Source organism: Odocoileus virginianus, chromosome 5, assembly GCF_023699985.2.
Source record: "Odocoileus virginianus isolate 20LAN1187 ecotype Illinois chromosome 5, Ovbor_1.2, whole genome shotgun sequence".
NCBI classification, from domain to species: domain Eukaryota; kingdom Metazoa; phylum Chordata; class Mammalia; order Artiodactyla; family Cervidae; genus Odocoileus; species Odocoileus virginianus.
Window position 1 is genome coordinate 90,531,585 of NC_069678.1, and position 21,992 is coordinate 90,553,576.

At 38.4% G+C, this 21,992-nt stretch overlaps 1 protein-coding gene across 4 annotated transcripts in view; it reads right to left on the reverse strand.

The window, feature by feature from the left end:
• Positions 1-21,992, reverse strand: part of ZMYM4 (zinc finger MYM-type containing 4) — a 153,891-nt gene that overhangs the window by 111,184 nt on the left and 20,715 nt on the right. For all 4 annotated transcript variants that reach the window (XM_070468412.1, XM_020880190.2, XM_070468415.1 and 1 more), the window contains exon 2: positions 2,705-2,750. In XM_070468412.1, the coding sequence (XP_070324513.1) occupies positions 2,705-2,750 (46 nt within the window). The remainder of the gene's footprint in view (positions 1-2,704; positions 2,751-21,992) is intronic.

Here is a 21,992-nt window from a genome sequence, read left to right on the forward strand (position 1 = left end):
CCTGGTGGTTACCCTAGAGCCATTCAATTAGTCAACGTCCTTGTTTTAAAGAAGCAGTTATCTAAAAGCATTTAAAAAAAATCTCTCAACAACAAGGTCCTACTATATAACACAGGGAACGATATTCAATATCCTATAAATGGAAATGAATATTAAGAAAATGTATATACAAGTATAATGTAATCACTTTGCTGTATAGCAGAAATTAACATTGCAAATAAACTTTATGTCAATAAAAATTACTTTTCAATTTCTTTCAAACTGCACATAAATAATGTGAAGCAATGGTTAAAAGAACATGAGTTATACATCAGTCATTTCCACTATCAACATGTTACCTTAAAAAATAACAGCACAATTCTCCAGACAAATGACAAACTAGAAGGTGGACAACCCTACTTTTTCTTCTGATTTGCATAAAATATTGAAGTTTTTTTTCTTTTAAATCTCTTTCATTGAAAACACTATATATGTGGAACGCCAATTTAACTTTTTCCATGTTTAAACCAAATTTCCCAAAGTCCTCACTGATGGGGTTACATTAGCAGACACTATAGTTTGCCAAAAGGTTGCACCCCAGAAAGGCTGAAGCTGATTTATAAAACAACCATTTGAAGTTCCATATCCTAGTGGTCTTGGGCAATGAACACACAGTTAACTCTGGTATTACACAAGACATTTTGAGGTACTTGCCTGAGAAACAGTTAATCTCCTATTTTTCTGGACATCAACATCAAGACAAAATGGTAGGCCTCAAATGACCATCTTTGGAATCAGAAACTTCCTGAATACCATTTGTGTAGCAGTCTGCCCTTCTCTCTATAAGTAGAGGTCTGTGTTCCTGAGCTCGATAATGGAGGCAGGCTAGCCTCCTCTTCCAAGCTAGTCACTTCTCTGCCTTCAACAGCTCCTTACTGCTTGTAAACCCCTAGCCCAAAAATGTTTGCAGGGCTGGAGCAAAAAAGAGCACCTGCACCAGAAACATAAATTCCAAATGTTGTGTGTAAAGACCCATATATAGCAGCATGCTTATTACTGCCTTAAGATTTCTGCTTTAAGATTGTTGTTGCTGCAACATCTTTCACAAAAAAAGTATCCAAACAAAAGCATCATTAGAAAGCTATTTGATTAATTATTATTAATTACTATTTCTGGTATACAGACTTGAGTAAAGGCATATCCAGAAGCAGGAAATCAAAAATTACTCGCTGAAAGTGAGACGTAATGGCTGAGGGATACCTTCTAACAGCATGTTTCACTTTTTGACCCTGTTCCCCCAACCACAGACGACTGTTCAAAGACAAACCAGCTGAACTAATTATAATCTTCTTAGCAGGAACTTAAAATCTAAAATGGATAAACAAAAAGACTAAAAGTCACTGGAGCATAACTGCTTTTTGGCCGTCCTAGAGAGAGCAGGCCCATGATCACGTTTCACTGAGTTCCCTGGAGGAAATGTGTTCTTTATCTCCTCCCTGATTTCTGTGAAATACCCCAGTATACTTCTAAATCTTTTTCCTTGAGATAAGCCAGCAAAAGTCTATTTTTGAAACTTGCATGCAACAAAAAGGACATTTAATAACTAAATCCACTGAAGATCAGGAGCACTAGTTACTTTTCAATATGTAGTCTAAAGAACTGTTATCACTCAAAAAATATTAACAAACTAATTCCAAAGAGAAAGAAGGTACTAACAGATCCCTTTAGTGAAGGCAAACAGAAAACAAGAGAAGCACATTTCCCTTGCCTTAGGAATTGTAGGTGATGAAATTTATCCATCATAAACAAGTGCACAAACATCCTTTGATGATTCATCAATTCTATTCTTAGACTCACTAAACATACTGTGGTAATCATTTAATGATGTACATGAGTCAAAACATGTCAATTATATCTCAATAAAATTGGAAGAAAAAACTCTATTCTTGGAATTTGTTCTATAAAAACACTTCAATAAGTAGACAAAAATGTGTACAGAAATGCATACTTAACACTGTAACCGTAAGAAGCTGAAAATAATATACACACATGTAAAAGAGGAATCTGGTTAGCCTGTAGTACAGTGAGACAATAAACTACTGAGTACATGCTGAAAAGGATACAATGGGCCCACATACACTAACAGAAGATGTCCAGGCAGTTGTATGAAAAACACACACAGCACATTCTTCCCACCCATCCCATAAAGATGTATAGCTACATTCATAGAAAAAAGTCTGGAAAGATATATATTACACTTTCAAAACAGATTCTCTTTGGAGAATGGTAAAGATAAAGGTTTTTTATTTTCTGCTTTATTCATTTTTGTATTATAAAATTGAATGTATTACTTTTATAATCTAAGAAACAAAGTTTCTTTTAAGAAAATCATGTAACAGTGGAAAAAAAATGAAGAGAGAATTAAGAGACCCTATAAACAAAGTTTGAGTGATAAATTCAATACGATCCACATATACACAAACCATGGCTATATTTCAATAGTAGTAACTAGGAGAATATTTAAAGAAAAGAATAAGATTCTTACAAGTCAGATTAACTTTACTAAAATACTAAGAGGGTGTGATAAGATCTAAACCAAATCAAATTGGACCATCACATTAATTAGCCCTAACTAATCGCTGTTATAGATAAATGCCTTCGCTAGACTTATATTTACTATCTAAGACATCACTATTTGGGTTTTTTTTTTTAGAATGGTACTTACAGTTCTCTACAATTTCATCAAAAACTGCACCAGTTTTCTGCTCAAACTGAAAAAGCAAAAAAAGAAAAGTAACATTATTATCATTCTTCATTCATACTTTTTAGTATCCTTTCTTCCTCCTTTAAGAGCTGTAATCTTCACCCGAAGTATACAAATTCATAACAATATAAACAAAACACTACCAAATAGAGTAAAACAAAAATTTAGTAAGGATAAAAGGGTTCTCAGGCCAAAACCTCCAAACCAAAAATTAAGAAATATATACATATTCTCCCTATTAAAAAAGCTGTTTTTTAATGTTTTTTAAAAACTGAAGTATAGTTGATCTACTATTTCAGGTATACAACAAAGTGATTCAGAAAAGCTACTTATTTTTCAAAAATCACTTTTCTATCACATAACACAAAAGATCACACACATTTGTAATAATAATAAAACACAGCCAACATTTGCTGAGAACTTACTAACAGCACTTATTATTAGAACTAGGTTAAACTTCTAATCAAAACTGAACAGAACAATCGCATCAATAGGATTTACTCTCAGGCGAAGGGCAGAAATCTGCTGCTCTTTAAATGAAAGTTAGCCAAATTACAGGAATAGTTCCTTTTTGAGTATGTCAGGGCCCAAGACAGAAACAGAGCCAAGTATGAGGTAGTTTCAGACCTTTAAAACAGACACAGAGGAGGGGAGATGTAAAGCAGAGGCAACTGCACTCAGAAACTGGTAAAGACACGACTAGGATGTTCCACTTCTCGTCTTTAAAGGCCTCCTCATTTTGGCAAGTGTGAGCATTCCAACCTCCTGCTTCCCTATCTACTATTCATCTATGAGGCAAGAAGAGAAGCAACTCTGCTTCATGATAAACCCACTAAACTACAGAGTGAGTCTCCCCATTCAAAGGGAAAACTTCAGGGAAAAAGAACTACCTTGCTATCTATATACTACAAACGAAACACAACAGCTAGCTATAGTAATCAATAATACCTAAGATTCACCGAACAAAAAAGACAACCAAGGATCCCAGGTTTCTGAAAGAAATTAACTATGTGAAAGAGAAGGTTCAAGGTGAATTAAAGAATAACCACTCCGGAAGGAAACAATTTACAGAAAAGAAATTTCTACTTTTAAGTGCTATCTGAGATATGTGAGAAACTACAGATAAAAATAACTAAACCCAGAAGGCCATGAAAAGGAGATATGTGAAAATATTAGGAAACGAGAAAATAAAACTTTTGCTGGGTAAGCTTTTGACAGAGTTCTCAATCAACTTCCAAAACACAAAAACAAAAAGTCAGAGCTGGGAGATATTTTATATGAAAACATGAAAGATTAAGCAATTAGGTGTAAAAGAAATCTCATAGGCAAACCCAAGGAAGAAAACAATAAACAGGTGAAATAATAGAAGAAAATTTCCCTCAACTAAATAAATGGATATTTGAGATTGAATGGGTATACCAAATAACAAAGAGAGGGTGGGAGGGTGGGAGGGCGGGAAGGTACGTCGCAGTGAAATTTCAGAATTTCAAAAAGAAAACAAAAAGAAAATTTAAAAATTATCTTGCAGATGATTCATTAAACACATTTAATATAATTGAATTCAACTATATAAACACTAAAAAAGGAAAGAAACAGTAAAGGCCACTCTACCTACCATTCCACTCAATGAGCTATGTGAATAACAGGAAAATGGGAGACATGACTCTGCAAGCCAAAGAATGAAAGCACTGGTCTACACTGAAAGGGGTTTGAGTGTCTGAAGAAAATGCATTTTTTGGACAATACTGCCTTTTTCTTTTTCTGGTGATGAAAATGATCTAAAATTGATGTGGTTGCACAACTGTGAAAATACAACTACTGAATTATGTGTTTTAAATGGGTGAACTGCATGGCATATGAACTACATCTCTATTAAGCTGTTCTAAAAACACAATAAGAAAACTATTTCCATGAAGTCTTGCATATTAAAAACCAAAAGGCACAACTGAAACAAGAGTAACTAGAGAAATGGTATCTGGGCATATGCCAGTATTTTTTAAAGAGAAATTTTAAAAATATATATTCAAATCCATTAAAGGAATAATATTTTTAATACATTGAAGCCCCTCAAGTACAACTTCCAGTGGTTATCTCCTTTTAATGTCAGCCTCTCTATGTATTTGAACTTCTTACTACGGTAGAGCATCAATTAAGGGAGAATCTACTTTTGACTCACTTTGATTTTGTTGTTTTTGTTTTTCATATTTACAGAATTTTATTTTACCGTGGAGTATAGTTGATTTACTATAGTTAAATGGAGAACATTCCCACCAACAGTGTAGAAGAATTCCCTTTTCTCCATCTCCTCTCTGGCATTTATTGTTTGTAGACTTTTTCATGATGTCATTCTGACTGGTGTGAGGTAACACTTCACTATAACTTTGATTTACATTTCTCTAATATGCAGTGATGGTATATACAATAGAATATTACTCAGCCATAAAAAGGGACGCATTTGTGTCAGTTCTAGTGAGGTGGATGAACTTAAGAGTTGTCATACAGAGTGAAGTAAGTCAAAAAGAGAAAAACAAGTATCGTGCACTAACACATATATATGGAACCTACAAAAATGGTCCCCTAGAGAAGAAAATGGCAACCCACTCTAGTATTCTTGCCTAGAAAATCCAATGGACAAAGGAGCCTGGTGGGCTAGTCTGTGGGGTCACAGAAGAGTCAGACAAAACTTACCTACTAAACAACAACAGAAAAATGGTACTAATGAACCCATCCTCAGGGCAGTAATAGAAAAGCAGACAGAGAGAAAAGACTTATGGACGCAGCAGGGGAAGAAGGCGGGATGAATTGAGAGAACAGCATTGAAATAAATATATTATCATATGTAAAACAGATCTGTATGATGCAGGGAGCTCAACCCGGTGCTCTGTGACAACCTAGCAGGGTGAGATGGGGTGGGATGTAGGAGGGAGGTTCAAAAGGAAAGGAACGTCCATATACCTATGGCGGATTCATGCTGATATATGGCAGAAACCAACACAGTATTGTAAAGCAATTATCCTCCAAGTAAATAAATAAATAAACTAAATAAAACTTTAAAAAACCCGTAATAGTGATGTTGAGCATCTCTTCATGTGTCTCTTGGCTATCCATATGTCTTCTTCGGAGAAATGTCTAATTTAGATCTGCTCATTTTCTGATTGGGTTGTTTGCCTTTTTGATCTTTTGTTTCAATTCAAATCTGCTGGTGACTACTCACTTAACACTGCATAAGCCAGGTAACACTAACACCTCTCAATTATGGACTACATCAGAACTGCAGAACACCTGCTTGGACTAAAATCTAACATTGGGGTGACAAACAAATGTACAAGTAAGACTTAGCTTTGCTACAATATGGTGGTTTTGCTAAATGTGTTTGGGTGCTTCTTGCCTAACCTGTATATTTACAAATAAGAATTAGATATAAACTGCAATTTAGCTTTGAATAATGTATTACTCAATCCTCACATTTCATAAAAGATTTAACTGGACTTAAAAGCCAAGCTGATTTTAAGAATCTGTAATAACTATTCTGTATAGGCAAGGATTTTCTCAATACCACAAAACCTAAAATGAAAAAAATAAACAAATGAATATGGATATTAACTTAAGACAAAAAAATACCAGTTCACTTTTACTTACCAAAACAGTCTTATGGGTTCTACCCCTTTCAAGACATGTTAACTGTTGCATATTCAAACTTATAAAATAAATGCTACAACTTTAAGAGATTTTTACTTTCAAATTTCTTTACCCATAAAATAAAGATATAGTGATACCTACACTTCCCAGAATTGTTAACATGATTAAATGAAAAGCATTTAGCATATTAGTAAGTCATAAATATGCAGTGAAAGTGTTAGTCGCTGAGTCGTGTCCAACTCCGCGTGATTCCATAGTCTGTAGCCTACCAGGCTCCTCTGACCATAGAATTCCCCAGGCAAGAACACTGGAGTGGGTTGCCGTTTCCTTCTCCAATGCATGGAAGTGAAAAGTGAAAGTGAAGTCGCTCAGTCACGTCCGACTCTTCGCGACCCCATGGACTGCAGCCTACCAGGCTCCTCCATCCACGGGATTTTCCAGGCAAGAGCACTGGAGTGGGGTGCCATTGCCTTCTCCGTCCCTAACCCTAGAGGAGGCTAAAAATCCCAATATACTGTGAATTGATAAATACCACCCACAACCACCTGTGGGAAAAAATTAAAACATTTTAAAAAATCACAGAGGGAATTCCCTGGCAGTCCAGTGGTTAGGACACTGCATTTGCACTGCAAGGGAACCAGATTCCATCCCTGGTTGGGGAACTAAATCTGCACACAGTGTGGTATGGGGGAAAAAAAAAAAATCACAGAAATTTATTGAATCCTGGACCAATAATTTTTATTTTAAAATGTTAATTTTCTCTTTTATCCACCATGTGTGTGTGTAATTGCTCAGTCATATCCTACTCGTTGCAACCCCATGGACTGTAGCCAACCAGACTCCTCTGTTCATGGGATTCTCCAGGCAAGAATACCATAGGAGTGGGTTGCCACTGCCTTCCTTGAAGGGATCTTCCCAACCCAGGGATTGAACCCAGGTCTCCTGAATTGCAGGCAGACTCCTGCACTGCATGCGGATTCTTTACCAACTGAGCTATGAGGAAGTCCACCAAACAACTTTGCAAATTCTCTAGACATAACTGCTAAAATGCCTAACACCATAAACACTTTTCTCAAACAGGTTTTAATATTTGCAACAATTTAAGAGTTTATATGATAAATTTATGCAGTGAAAACTAAACCAAAAGCTCTATTTTCAGAAAGTTGAAACTGAATTTTTCAATGATTAAGCAGAGACTGAAAACTGTCAAATGTCCTTCACTGTTTTCTTCTCTAAAATTTACTCTTTTCACCACTAATTCCTTTTTTTTCATTTCAGTAGGAGCCCCAACACCCCAGAATTCAAAGAACTCTCAAAATATTTTCCGCCATTCAAGTGGGCTTCCTTGGTGGCTCAGTTGTAAAGAATCTGCCTACAATGCAGGAGATGTAGGTTTGATTTCTGAGATGCGAAGATCACTTGGAGAAGGAAATGGTAACCCACTCCAGTATTCTTGCCTGGAAAATTCTATGAACAGAGGAGCCTGGCGGGCTACAGTCCACGGGGTCGCAAGAGTCAGACATGACTTACCTACTAAAACCACCACCCCCTTCAACTGATCATTAAGAACTATCATTTCTATTTCTAACACATCTTCCGTTTTAAATCAATCAACTCTCCACGATTAGCTAACCTATAGAGGAGGTCAAGAAAGAAACAGAAACTGTTCTATAATTTAATTTCTGAAGGATAACTAAGAATTAAATGAAAACATAGGAGAAAAGAGTAAAGAAAAGAACAGCAAATGTAAAGGTTCTTAGCAGGAGAAAGCACAGAGATTCAAACAACAGAAAGGCTAGGTGGGTAAGAATTCTGGGACTAAAGCAAGTCAGCACTGTAAGACAAAGCTGATGACAAATCATGGCCCAAACAATGGACATTCTTTATGGAAAGGGTGACCACATTTCCAGTTAGCCCAAAGCATCTCAGCTTATGCCTACCATCCTCATGTAATCATTAATGTGCTCCCTTTCACTCTCAAAACTGTCTCAGTTTGTCACCCTAAGTATTAGTCATGTTTAGACACTGGACTTTATCCTAAGCAAAAACACTGAAGATGATGGTGGGAAGGAAATCTAAGTTCTGAAAACAATTACTCTGGTTATGGAGTAAGGTTATTTATTATTCCTTACTAAAGTTTTCATCATACCATTCTCATACTATTGTCTTCCAACTGGGAATGACTTCTATCTGATAAAATTCCAATGCTTACCTTTTTTTTTGGGGGGGGGGGGAGGGGTGCCACTCAGCTTTCAGGATCTTACTTTCCCAACCAGGGACTGAATCCAAGTCACCATTAGCGGAAGCCCAGAGTCCTAACCACTAGACTGCCAGGGAATACTCTCCAACATTTATTTAAAATAAAGCTCTTTGATAAGGCCTTTTCTGATAAACCATTTAGAAGTCTTGACTCCTCTGTAGCACTAGATTTATATTTCACTTACAGTTACCTGTGGCAGAGTTAACATATATGTGTCAGTATCATTTTCTAGATAAATCTTTTTCATCTTGGGATACCTACAGGCCCTAGCATATTGTGTTGTATCTCATTCAGTATCTTTTTTATTAACTGAATACTGTAACTTTGCATCTCTCAATATTTGTTATACAAAACCTGCAAGAGGCCCTAAGGAAAAAAAGAGTTCTGTGATTAGATATTCTTTCCAAATACAGTATTATAGAACTCTTCCACTTCTTGGCATAAAATTTTATTCATCTTCCTCCATTTGGTAGGCAAAAGATGTTATCTCATTTAAGTTTGTATTTTGCTGTTTTATTTACATTCAATTGTTTTCATTTTCATTTTTGAAGAATCTTTCCATATAGTTATTAACTATCTGTGATTATCAATTTCTATCAACTGTCGGATATCAGAATTTCTTAAATGACCTGAGTCAATGGTTCACAAACCAGGATGATGAGTGGTCAACACTTAGCAAGAAAAACTGATATGGAAATATGAAGAAAATCAATAAAATGTTATATAGGCAAAACAGAAATATCAATAAAGAGAAAATACATAAAGAAACCAAAAAAGAAATTCTAGAGACAAAAAGTTCAATATCTAAAATGAATTCACTATATGGACTCAAAGGCAGATTTAGGCAAGCAAAAGAAAGAAACATCAAGCTTGAAGGCAGAACAAGGGAAACTATCAAGTCTGAGGAAAAGAAAGAAAACTGACAGAAGAAAAATAAACACAGTAAGGTACCTACAGGACACAAACCAGTGTACCAACATTTGCACTGTGGGAGTCCCAGGAGAAAAGAGTGAAATGCGGCAGACAGAATATCTGAAAAATTAGTAATTGAAAACTTCCCCAAATTTGGTGAAAAACATGAACATAAATGTCCAAGAAGCTCTACAAACACCATGTAAAGACAAACTCAAAGAGATCCACATAAAGACACTTTGAACAGCCAAAGATACAGAGAAAATCTTGAAAGCAGCAAGATACAACTGACTTACCACACACAAGGTATCCTCAACAAGTATACAAGCAGGGTTGAATGGCATCACTGACTCAATGGACATGAGTTTGAGTAAACTCTGGGAGTTGGTGATGGACAGGGAGGCCTGGTGTGCTGCAGGCCATGGGGTCACAAAGAGTCAGATACGACTGAGTGAAAGAACTGAACTGAAGTCATTAGAAAGACTGTAAGCCAGCAGGCCGATATATTCAAAATGTTAAAAGAAAAAGCAAATAATCAATAATCTTATATTCGGTAAAACTCTCCTTCAAGGAGAAATTAAGACATTACCAAATAAATAAAGCCTGAGGAAGTTCATACTACTGAAGGAAGTTCAGCACAATGAAATGAAAGGGCGACAGAAAGTAATTCACATACTGGGCATAGACTTTGAGAAAACCATAACTGAAAAAAAAAATTGCTAGGACATGGAAGCAACCTAGATGTCCATCATCAGATGAATGGATAAAGAAGTAGTGGTACATGTACACAACGGAATATTACTCAGGCATAAAAAGGAACACATTTGACTCAGTTTTAACAAGATGGATGAACCTACAGCATATTATACAGAGTGAAGTAAGTCAGAAAGAGAAAGACAAATATTACATATTAATAAATACATATGGAGTCTAGAAAGATAGTGCTGATGAACCTACCTGCAGGGCAGCAATGGAGATGCAGACACAGAGAACAGACTTGTGGACACAGCAGGAAAGGAGAGGGTGGGACAAATTAAGAGAGTTGCACTGACACATATACATTACCACACGTAAAATTAGATAGTCAGCAGAAATTTACTTTATGAAGCGGGAGCTCGAATCTGATGCTCTGTGTGATAACTTAGAGGGGTGGGAATGGGGTGGGAGGGAGATTCATGAGGGAGGAGACATACATAACCTGTGGATGATTCATGTTGATATATGGCAGAAACTAACACAATATTGTAAAGCAATTATCCTCCAATTAAAAATAAATAAACACATTTTAAAAATAATTTTAAAAATAATATAGTAATTCACAGCCATATGAAAAAATAAAACATCTTAATAAAGGTAAATATATGGGCAATTATAAAAGTTAGAATTACTGTAACTTTGGTTTATAACTCAAGTCACTTTTTCTACATAATTTAAGACATTAATGAAACTTTTAAAATTCTTTGTGTTTTCAGGCACATGATGTATAAAGATATGATTTGTGTGGGTCCACTTATACCTGTATTTTTTTCAACAGTACATACTACAGTACTACACAGATATGGAAAAACCACAGAGACAGAGGGCCAACTATAAATTCCATGTGGGTGTTCAACTGCATGGAGGGCTGGTGCCCCTAACCCTCATGTTGTTCAAAGGCCAACTACATTTACAAATCTCCTATTTGATAAAGGATACTGAGAATATATAGAAAACGCCTAAAACCTGCAAGAAAACCACCCCAATTCAAAAAGGGGACTTCCCTAGCAGTCCAGTGGTTAAGACTCCATGCTTCAGCTGCAAGGGGTGTGGGTTCAATTCCCGGTTGGGGAACTAAGATCCCACATGCCATGTGGTGTCACCAAAAATTAAATTTGATTTAAAAAAACAAGGGCAAAGGACTTGAACAGACATTTCTCCCAGGAAAATATATAGTCAATAAGCATGAGAAAAGATACTCAATACCTCTAATTATTTGAAAAATGCAAATCAAAACTACAATGAGATATGACCTCAAGCTCAATAGGAAGGAAATCGCAAACCACTCCAGTATTCTGGCCTGGAAAATTCCATGGATGGAGGAGCCTGGCAGGCTACAGTCCATGGGGTTGCAAAGAGTCGGACACGACTGAGCGACTTCACTTTCTTTCACTTTCTTTCTTATCAAAAAAACAGAAGACAGGTGTTGTCAAGGATGTGGAGAAATTGAAATTGTGGGAATGTAAAAATGGTATAACTGCTATGAAAAACACTACATTGGTGCCTCAAAAAATAAAAATAGAATTACCAAGTAATCCAGCAATTCCACTTCTGAGTATATATTCAAAAGAACTGAAAGCAAGGACTTAAGAGATACTTGTATATCCACGTTCATAATAACATTACAAAGGCTAAAGGATGAGAGCAACCCAAGTAACCACAGACAGATGAATAGGCAAAATATGGTGTTTACATATAATGGAGTATTACTCACCCATTAAAAGAAAGGAAATTTTGACACATGGTAACAACATGTATGAAACCTTACACGTTATACTAAGTAAAATAAATAGAGACAGAAAGTAGAATGATAGTTGCCAAGGGTTGGGGTTAGGAGAGAAGAAAATCAGTTTAATGGATATAGTTTCAGTTTTACAAGATGAAAAGAGCTATGAAAATGGATAATGGTTGTACAACATTTTCAATGTATTTAACACTGCTGACCTGTACACTTAAAAATATGTAAGACGGTACATTTTATGTATATTTTGCCACTATTTTTTAAGGCAAAACACAGCTTTTCAGATATACAAAAGCTGAAGAATTCATCTCCACTAGACCAACACAACAAGAGTATTAAATTAAAGGAAGTATGTCCTACATAAAGAAGGCTTTCCTGGTAGTTCAGCTGGTAAAGAATCCGCCGGCAATGCAGGAGACCCTGGTTCAATTCCTGGGTCCAAAAGATCCACTGGAAAAGGGATAGGCTACCCACTGCAGTATTCTTGGGTTTTCCTGGAGGCTCAGCTGCTAGAGAATCCACTTGCAATGCAGGAGACCTGGGTTTGATCTCTGGATTGGCAAGACCCCCTGGAGAAGGCAAAGGCTACCCACTCCAGTATTCTGGCCTGGAGAATTCCTTGGACTGTATAGTCCATGTGGTTGCAAAGAGTCAGACACGGCTGAGTGATTTTCACTTTCACTTTTCAGAAAAAAGAAAAATTACACCACACAGAAATCAAGGTAACCCCAAAGGAATAAGGGCTTCCCTGGCGGCTCAGATGGTAAACAGTCTACCTGTGGGAGACCCAGGTTCAATCCCTGGGTCAGGAAGACCCCTTGGAGAAGGAAATGGCAACCCACTCCAGTATTCTTGCCTGGAAAATCCCATGGGTGGAGGCGCCTGGTAGGTTATAGTCCATGGGGTCACAAAGAGTTGGACACAACTGAGCGACTTCACTTTCACTTCCAAACGAATGAAGAGCACAAGAAATGTAAATATCTGAGTTACCAACTATATACATACTGTCTTTCAACTTCAAATCTGATTTTCTCTGCCTTGTTTTTGGCATCTATAAACACTTCTCCTTTGTCAGTGTTAACTTTTGACAACAGATGGCACCAAAAGAATACTCTGGAAAGAAAGGGTCCTCTTCTCATTACACTGTGCTCTAATCTGCTTGCCCCAGTGGAGGCCAGTGGTCTATGGCCCTCTCCCCAGGTGCCAACTCCCCACCAGTCTCAATGACACACACACAACTCCACTGGCAGTTTCCTACTCAGACACACACACACCCCTGCAGGTAGTTTCCTATCAGATTTGGCCAGCTCCCTAGAGGGTGGCACACCAAGCAAGTTCCGGCAGCACTCCACTGAGAGGAGGTTTCCCAGGGAATCGTGCCAACACTCCAGGCGGCTCCCTATCAGGTTCAGCAAGGGGTTTTCTAGGGACTTTTGTCAGCACCTGAGGAAGGTTTCCTCCCTGCCAGCAAAAATCTGCAGCACCTAGAACTTCTTCAGCATCTAGTGGCACACACCCTCTCCAAAATCTGAATCTCAGCCCTGAAGGTGGGAGACAGGCATCTTCCAAATTTTTCCATCACTGCTACTTTGCCTCAGTCCTACAGCTAGTGGCTGCTCCTTTTACCTGCTAGTCTATAAACTTTAATATTCTCTTTTGCCCTTAAGAGTTAATTCTCTGCTACTGGTTAATAATTCTTTATACTAAACTTTTCCTATTCATAACTTACTTTTTGGCTTCTGACCTCTGACTAATACAGGGTAGGTAATGGCAGTGATCACAGTAGACAGACTCAAAGACGAGATTTGGAGATTGGCTTGATTGTGTCTCTGGGTTTAAGCATAAGGCTCAAAGAGGAAACAGGAGGCGAGTAATCCCTGACACACAGTGCCATTGGAGGTGCTGCACTTAAGGCAGTTAATGATGAGTTATAGCCATCTCATATAACAGACTTATGAGATGGATTCTCCAAGTGCTCTTCAGCAGTTACAGAATAATAAATTCAGGTCCATTAACTCTCAAATCAAATCACAGTCTGAGAAACTGAGCACTTTCATGATAGTATTTTTTTTTTTAAGTCTCAATTCTTATAACCATAGGTTGAAGGGCTTCCCTGATGGCTCACCTGGTAAAGAATCCGCTCGCAATGTGAGAGAGCTGGGTTCAATATCTGGGTTGGGAAGATCCCCTGGAGAAGGGAAAGGCTACTCACTCCAGTACTCTGGCCTGGAGAATTCCATGGACTGTATGGTCCATGGTGTCCCAAAGAGTCAGACACGACTGAGCAACTTTCACTTTCACTTTCCTAGGTTGGTATTGCTAAAAATAAAATCCAAAATGTAACTGGGCAAATAGCTGAACTACAATCATCACATAAATTCACAGTCAAACCAATTCTAATGTGAAAGTAAGGGCAATGACTAGGAAAAGAATGGATCCTTAAACCTGGAATGGGAACATGTGGGTGAACCAGGATGAAAAAGACAATTTCAAACCTCCAGTAGAAGTAACTTACCATCCTGTATGTAAGAACAGCTTTCCTTTTCTTGAAGTCATCTGTGACATCCTTATGTGACACAAATGACTTGCGAGAAGATGTTCATTCTCTTCAAGATCAATCACAACCAACTCTGTTGTCACTAGACTCACAAGTTGGTTGTAGTAAAACACATACATACTATGACCCAAAAGGGAAGAAATTACACGTCCAAAATGGCAAGACTTTGCTAACATATAAAGGCAAACACTTGGGACTGCGTGTGAAAATAGATGCTAAGGGTTTTAGACCAAGGAGGCGATATAATTCATTAAAACGAGTGAGATCAATTTGTATGGAAATACAAAAAACCTCGAATAGCCAAAGTAATCCTGAGAAAGAAGAATGGAACTGGAGGAATCAATCTGCCTGACTTCAGACTCTACTACAAAGCCACAGTCATCAAGACAGTATGGTACTGGCACAAAGACAGAAATATAGATCAATGGAACAGAATAGAAAGCCCAGAGATAAATCCACGAACCTATGGTCACCTTATCTTCGACAAAGGAGGCAAGGATATACAATGGAAAAAAGATAACCTCTTTAACAAGTGGTGCTGGGAAAACTGGTCAACCACCTGTAAAAGAATGAAACTAGAACACTTTCTAACACCATATACAAAAATAAACTCAAAATGGATTAAAGATCTAAATGTAAGACCAGAAACTATCAAACTCCTAGAGGAGAACATAGGCAAAACACTCTCCGACATAAATCACAGCAGGATCCTCTATGACCCACATCCCAGAATTTTAGAAATAAAAGCAAAAATAAACAAATGGGACCTAGTGAAACTTAAAAGCTTTTGCACAACAAAGGAAACTATAAGCAAGGTGAAAAGACAGCCCTCAGATTGGGAGAAAATAATAGCAAACGAAGCAACAGACAAAGGATTAATCTCAAAAATATACAAGCAACTCCCCTCCAGCTCAACTCCAGAAAAATAAATGACCCAATCAAAAAATGGGCCAAAGAACTCAACAGACATTTCTCCAAGGAAGACATACAGATGGCTAACAAACACATGAAAAGATGCTCAACATCACTCATTATCAGAGAAATGCAAATCAAAACCACAATGAGGTACCATTATACGCCAGTCAGGATGGCTGCTATCCAAAAGTCTACAAGCAATAAATGCTGGAGAGGGTGTGGAGAAAAGGGAACCCTCTCACACTGTTGGTGGGAATGCAAAGTAGTACAGCCACTATGGAAAACAGTGTGGAGATTTCTTAAAAAGCTGGAAATAGAACTGCCATATGACCCAGCAATCCCACTTCTGGGCATACACACCAAGGAAACCAGATCTGAAAGAGACACGTGCACCCCAATGTTCATCGCAGCACTGTTTATAATAGCCAGGACATGGAAGCAACCCAGATGCCCATCAGCAGACGAATGGATGAGGAAGCTGTGGTACATATACACCATGGAATATTACTCAGCCATTAAAAAGAATTCATTTGAATCAGTTCTAATGAGATGGATGAAACTGGAGCCCATTATACAGAGCGAAGTAAGCCAGAAAGATAAAGACCATTACAGTATACTAACACATATATATGGACTTTAGAAAGATGGTAACGATAACCCTATATGCAAAACAGAAAAAGAGACTCAGATGTATAGAACAGACTTGTGGACTCTGGGAGAAGGCGAGGGTGGGATGTTTCAAGAGAACAGCATTGAAACATGTATATTATCTAGGGTGAAACAGATCACCAGCCCAGGTTGGATACATGAGACAAGTGCTCGGGCCTGGTGCACTAGGAAGACCCAGAGGGATCGGGTGGAGAGGGAGGTGGGAGCGGGGACTAGGATGGGGAATACATGTAAATCCATGGCTAATTCATTTCAATGTATGACAAAAACTACTGTAATGATGTAAAGTAATTAGCCTCCAACTAATAAAAATAAATGGAAAAAAATAAATAAATAAAACGAGTGAGATGACTAGAGATTCAGAATGCAACATGTTAGTTGTGCAGCTGGAGGTGGCTTTACTGGCTCAGCTGTTGGTTTAAACTTATACTCAGCAATAGCTGACAATCATTGCTGCTGCTGCTGAGTCACGCCAGTCATGTCCAACCCTGTGCAACCCCACAGACGGCAGCCCACCAGGCTCCCATCCCTGGGACTCTCCAGGCAAGAACACTGGTGTGGGTTGTCATTTCTTCCTCCAGTGCATGAAAGTGAAAAGTGAAAGTGAAGTCACTCAGTCGTGTCCGACTCTTTGTGACCCCATGGACTGCAGTCTACCAGGCTCCTCCGTCCATGGGATTTCCCAGGCAAGAGTACCGGAGTGGGGTGCCATTGGCTTCTCTTAGGGAAATGCAAATCAAAACTACACCAACAATGAAGATGTAATAAAGTTTAAAGAGACTGAGATATCAAAGTTCCACTGGTATTATGTAGGAGAGGAAATCCAAAGGCTCAGGGAGACAGGAACATCAGAATGCATTTATCCTCTGCATCCTACACACCTATTATCCAACTACATTCTCTGAGAAGGCCCAGAGGACACTACACTAGTGAGAGGAACACAGCACCTTGAGAAGTTGTGTGGCGGTTCTCTTTTGGACATCAGGTATGGAAGTCAGCCCACTGAGATGGGCTCCCTGATTTCACTGAGGATAACAGGGCCCCATGCAGCAAAGGCCAAGTGGCAGCACTTAAGCCCAAGGGCAGCACGGATGTACCAGTAATCAGAATGCTCTGGCCTGCAGGAATCTGGCAGTCGCTAACTGATCACAATGACTCTAGGAATGAAATACATGGGCAGTGTAATCTATCTACCAGGAAAATGTCTAAATCTGGTGGCCAAAAGCTGACTTAAGTCATCAGAGTGGAAGTTAAGGATATGTGCCCAGCTTCCATACCAAGTTAATTAACAGACTCATTGGCTCTTTATTAATATTTATTGATCGACTGACTTCTGGCTATAGTGGGGCTCTGTTGCTGCAGGCAAGCTTTCTCCAGTTGTGAAGAACGGGAGCTACTCTTCATTGTGTCTTCTCAATGTAGAAGCTTCTCTTATTGTGGCTTCCCAGGTGGCACAGTGGTAAAGAATCCGCTTGCCAATGCAGAGACACAAGAGATGCAGGTTCAATCCCCGGATTGGGAATATCCTCTGGAGTAGGAAATAGCAACCCACTCCAGTATTCCTGCCTGGAAAAATTCCATGGACAGAGGAGCCTGGCGGGCTACAGTCCACAGGGTCTCAAAGAGTTGGACGCAACTGAACACACACTCTCTCTTGTGGAGTACGGGCGTGGGGCGTCAGTAGTTGCAGCACATGGGCTCAGAAGTTGTGGCTCACAGGCTTAACTGCTCCAAGGCAGGTGGGATCTTTCCAGACCAGGGGTTGAACTGGTATCCCTTGCATTGCAAGACAGATTTTTAACCACTGGACCACTAGGGAAGTCAATTGCCTCTTAATTGTGGGGAGATTTGGTTCTCTTGAGGAAGGACTCCACACCATTACCACAAGTGGTGGTGGTGGTGGTGGTGGTGGTGGTTTAGTGGCTAAGTCATGTCCAACTCTTTGCAACCCCATGGACTAAAGCCCCACCAGACTCCTCTGTCCATGGGATTTCCCAGGCAAGAATACTCAAATGGGTTGCCATTTCCTTCTCCAGGGGATCTTCCTGACCCAGGGATCAAATCCATGTGTCCTGCCTGGCAGCTGGATGCTTTACCACCGAGTCACCTGGGAAGCCCCTAACACAACCATAAACCTCCCTCCAGGCCTCCTTTACAATTAGGAAAGGAGTGATTTTCAATCAGGGGCAATTTCACTTTCCAAATAGAGAAAATCTGGCAGTGTCTGGAGGCATTTTTGGTTATCACAACTAGGGAGTTCAACTGACATCTAGTGGGTACAGATCAAGGATGCTGCAAAACATCAACAACGTATACAACAGCAACCACAACAAAGAATTACCTGGCCTTAAAAGACCCTACATGATCTAGACAGTTACCTCCCTGATCTCTTCTCTGACTATTCACCACCTTGCTCTTTAGAGCTACTGCCCTTCTTTGTTTTCCCTCTACCTTAATGTTCTTCCTCTCAGATATCTATATAGGTTTCTCATTTCCCTCAGATTTTTGCTTAGATGCCCCTGTTTAAAACTGCAATGCCCCTCCCACCATAGCATACTGTGTCCCATTTTAATAAAATTGAGTTTTCCCATCCAGGAACATGATATATTACTCTATTTTTTCCAAGAGTCATCAAAGCACAGTGGTTACAGGACTTCCCCGGCAGTCCAGCAGTTAGGACTGCCCACTCCCGTTTTTTTGTTTTTTTCTTTTTTTTGGCCCCATCTTGTAGCTTATAGGATGCTAGTTTCCCAATCACAGACTGAACGTGGGCCCTCGGCAGTGAGAGCACAAACTCCTAACCACTGGACTGCCAAGGAATTGCCCTAAATATTTTCTTTACAGTATAGCTCTGCTCATATCCCAAGCTGTGATATGGCATGTTCTCATTGCTATATTCTTTTTGTTACTAAGGTATAATTAACATATAACACCATTATTATACTCTACAAACAACTGAACTTAGTTATAACTTATTTAACCCAAGAGTTGCTTAAAAGTTTTAAAATTTCCAAACGGTTGGATTGTTTTAATTGATACTCTACTCATCTCAGTTTTAACGCACTATGGTCAAAGAATGTAAGCTCTAAATTTTAAGGTTTTAAAAGTTGCAATCTTCTTCAAAGTATAAATTATGATTAATTTCTGTAAACATTCCATGAGAGTGTAAAAAAAAGGCAATGTTTCCCCATTCTGTACAGGTTCAATTAAACTATAGTGCCTCTAAACCATTAAAATTTTTGTTTTATATACTTCACTCCAAGGCTTTTTGATACATAAAAATTCATGGCAATTACATCCTCAAAGTGAGTTATTATCTGTTATGAATAAAGTCAGAAATCTGTGGCAGATAATCATTTTTTTACACAGTTTTCTTTTAATATTAAAATTCTGATTTTGCTGCATATGCTTTATATATACTGCTTTACTTTTAAATTTTTTTAAGTTTCATTTCATTTTAGATTTTTTTTTTAATTTTAGATTTCTTATGAGCAACATCAAGTAGAGCTCATATTGAACAAGAGAATCTTTATCACCTAACCTTTTTAAATGGTCTCCAAAGGAGTCCAACCATGAATGTGCAAAATGCTTAGGACACAGATTCCAACACTCAGTAGAACCTCCAGAGAACTCTCCTAAATCTAGAAACTAAGATGATGTAACTTTAAAAAGTCCTGGGAATTCCCTGGGAGTCCAGTGGTTAGGTCTCCACACTTTCACTGTCAAGGGCATAGGTTTAACCTATGGTCAGGGAACTAACATCTCGCAAGCACAGTAAAAAAAAAAAAAAAAAAAAAAAAAAACCAAAAGATGATCAAGTGTTATGTTCTCTAAATATTATTCCCCACTAAGAGGGATCAGGACTCCTGGCAGAAATGGTTGATTTCAGATCTTGAGCAGGGAATACACACATGAAGCTGCTTCATTGTTCAGCTACGAAGTCATGGCTGACTCCCTGCTATGGAATGTAGCATGCCAAGCTTTCCTGTTCTTCACCATCTCCCAGACTTAGCTCAAGTTCACGTCCACTGAGTCGGTAATGCTACCAACCATCTCATCCTCTCATCCTCATGTCCTCTTCTCCTTTTGCTTTCAATCATTCCCAGCATCAAGGTGCTTCATCTTGATCAAAAAGCAAGAAAATTATCAAAGACTACTGAAGTCATCACAGAAAGACTCAAGAGCTAACTGAGGATTTTACTGACCAAAGACGGTACAACTGACGTATGTCAGCTCATCTCAGTTCATTTCAGTCACTCAGTTGTGTCCAACTCTTTGCAACCCCACGGACTGCAGCACGTCAGGCTTCCCTGTCCATCACCAACTCCCAGAGTTTGCCCAAACTCACGTCCATTGAGTCAGTGATGCCATCGAGCCATCTCAACCTCTGTCATCCCCTTCTCCTCCTGCCTTCAGTCTTTCCCAGCATCAGGGTCTTTTCTAATGAGTCAGTTCTTTGCATCAAGTGGCCAAAGTACTAGAGCTTCAGCTTCAGCATCATTCCTTCCAATGAATATTCAGGGCTAATTTCTTTCAGGACTGACTGGTTTGATCTTGCTGTCCAAGAGACTCTCAAGAGTCTTCTCCAACACCACAGTTCAAAAGCATCAATTCTTCAGAGCTCAGCCTTCTTTATGGTCCAACTCTCACATCCATACATGAATACTGGAAAAACCATAGCTTTACAGCTTTGACTCTATGGACCTTTGTTGGCAAAGTAATGTGTCTGCTTTTTTTAATATGCTGTCTAGGTTTGTCATAGTTTTTCTTCCAAGGAGCAGGTATCTATTAATTTCATGGCTGCAGTCACCATCTGCAGTGATTCTGGAGCCCAAAGAAATAAAGGCCATCACTGTTTCCATTGTTTCCCCATCTATCTGCCATGAAGTACAATACAGTACAATAAACAATACATAAATATATTTTTCATGACTTATCAGGATAGCTCCCTCATTCCCCCACCCACCCAAAAAACAACCTTTACTTGTCATCCGTAGAGCCTGTGAGGGCATCAACTTATTTTTTTAAATGACAAAAAAAGAATTAAGCATTTATCTTGTCTTTCCTGCATTAACAATATTTCAACAAGAAAACAAGAGTTAACTAAAAAGGAACTATCAGTTAACAGATACTGCAGAAATAAAAGAATTAGGAAACTATCATTTTATAACTATTAATTAAATAGTGAATCAAGAACTAAGCAACGAGTGATAAAACCATTAGGTCAAAACTGAAGGAGAACTTTTTAATATATGGATTAGGCTGATATCACCTGACCTAGAATGAACATCACAAATAGTGATGTGCTACCATTACTGGTGTCATAGAAAGAACACAGCACCACCTATGAAGAAGTCTCTGCAAAAAATAAATTAAGCCTGAATCTAATCATACTTCTAACAGCTTACAGGGAACATAAGGGATGGAGGAATGTGTTCAATGACACTAGGATATAACCAGCAAAACACAGAATGTAGGAAATGCTGCAGAACAAATCAAACAGTATCTTCTAAAAATAAATGGCTTTTTTTTTTAAATTGGGGAAGATTTACTGATGAAAAGAGGCTGAAAAGAAACAACAACCCACAGACTTTGTTTTAGCAACACAAAAATCTTATTTTAGCTACTAACTTTCTGAATCAGTTTCAACAGTTGAACAGGGTATTACGTGAAACTGAAAAATTACTGCTGATTTTGTTAAGTGCGATAATGGTATTTATGGCTTATTTTTTGTAAAAAAGAGATCCATCTTTGAGAGATACATATTTTATGTATTAATAGGTAAAAAGAAGTATGTCCA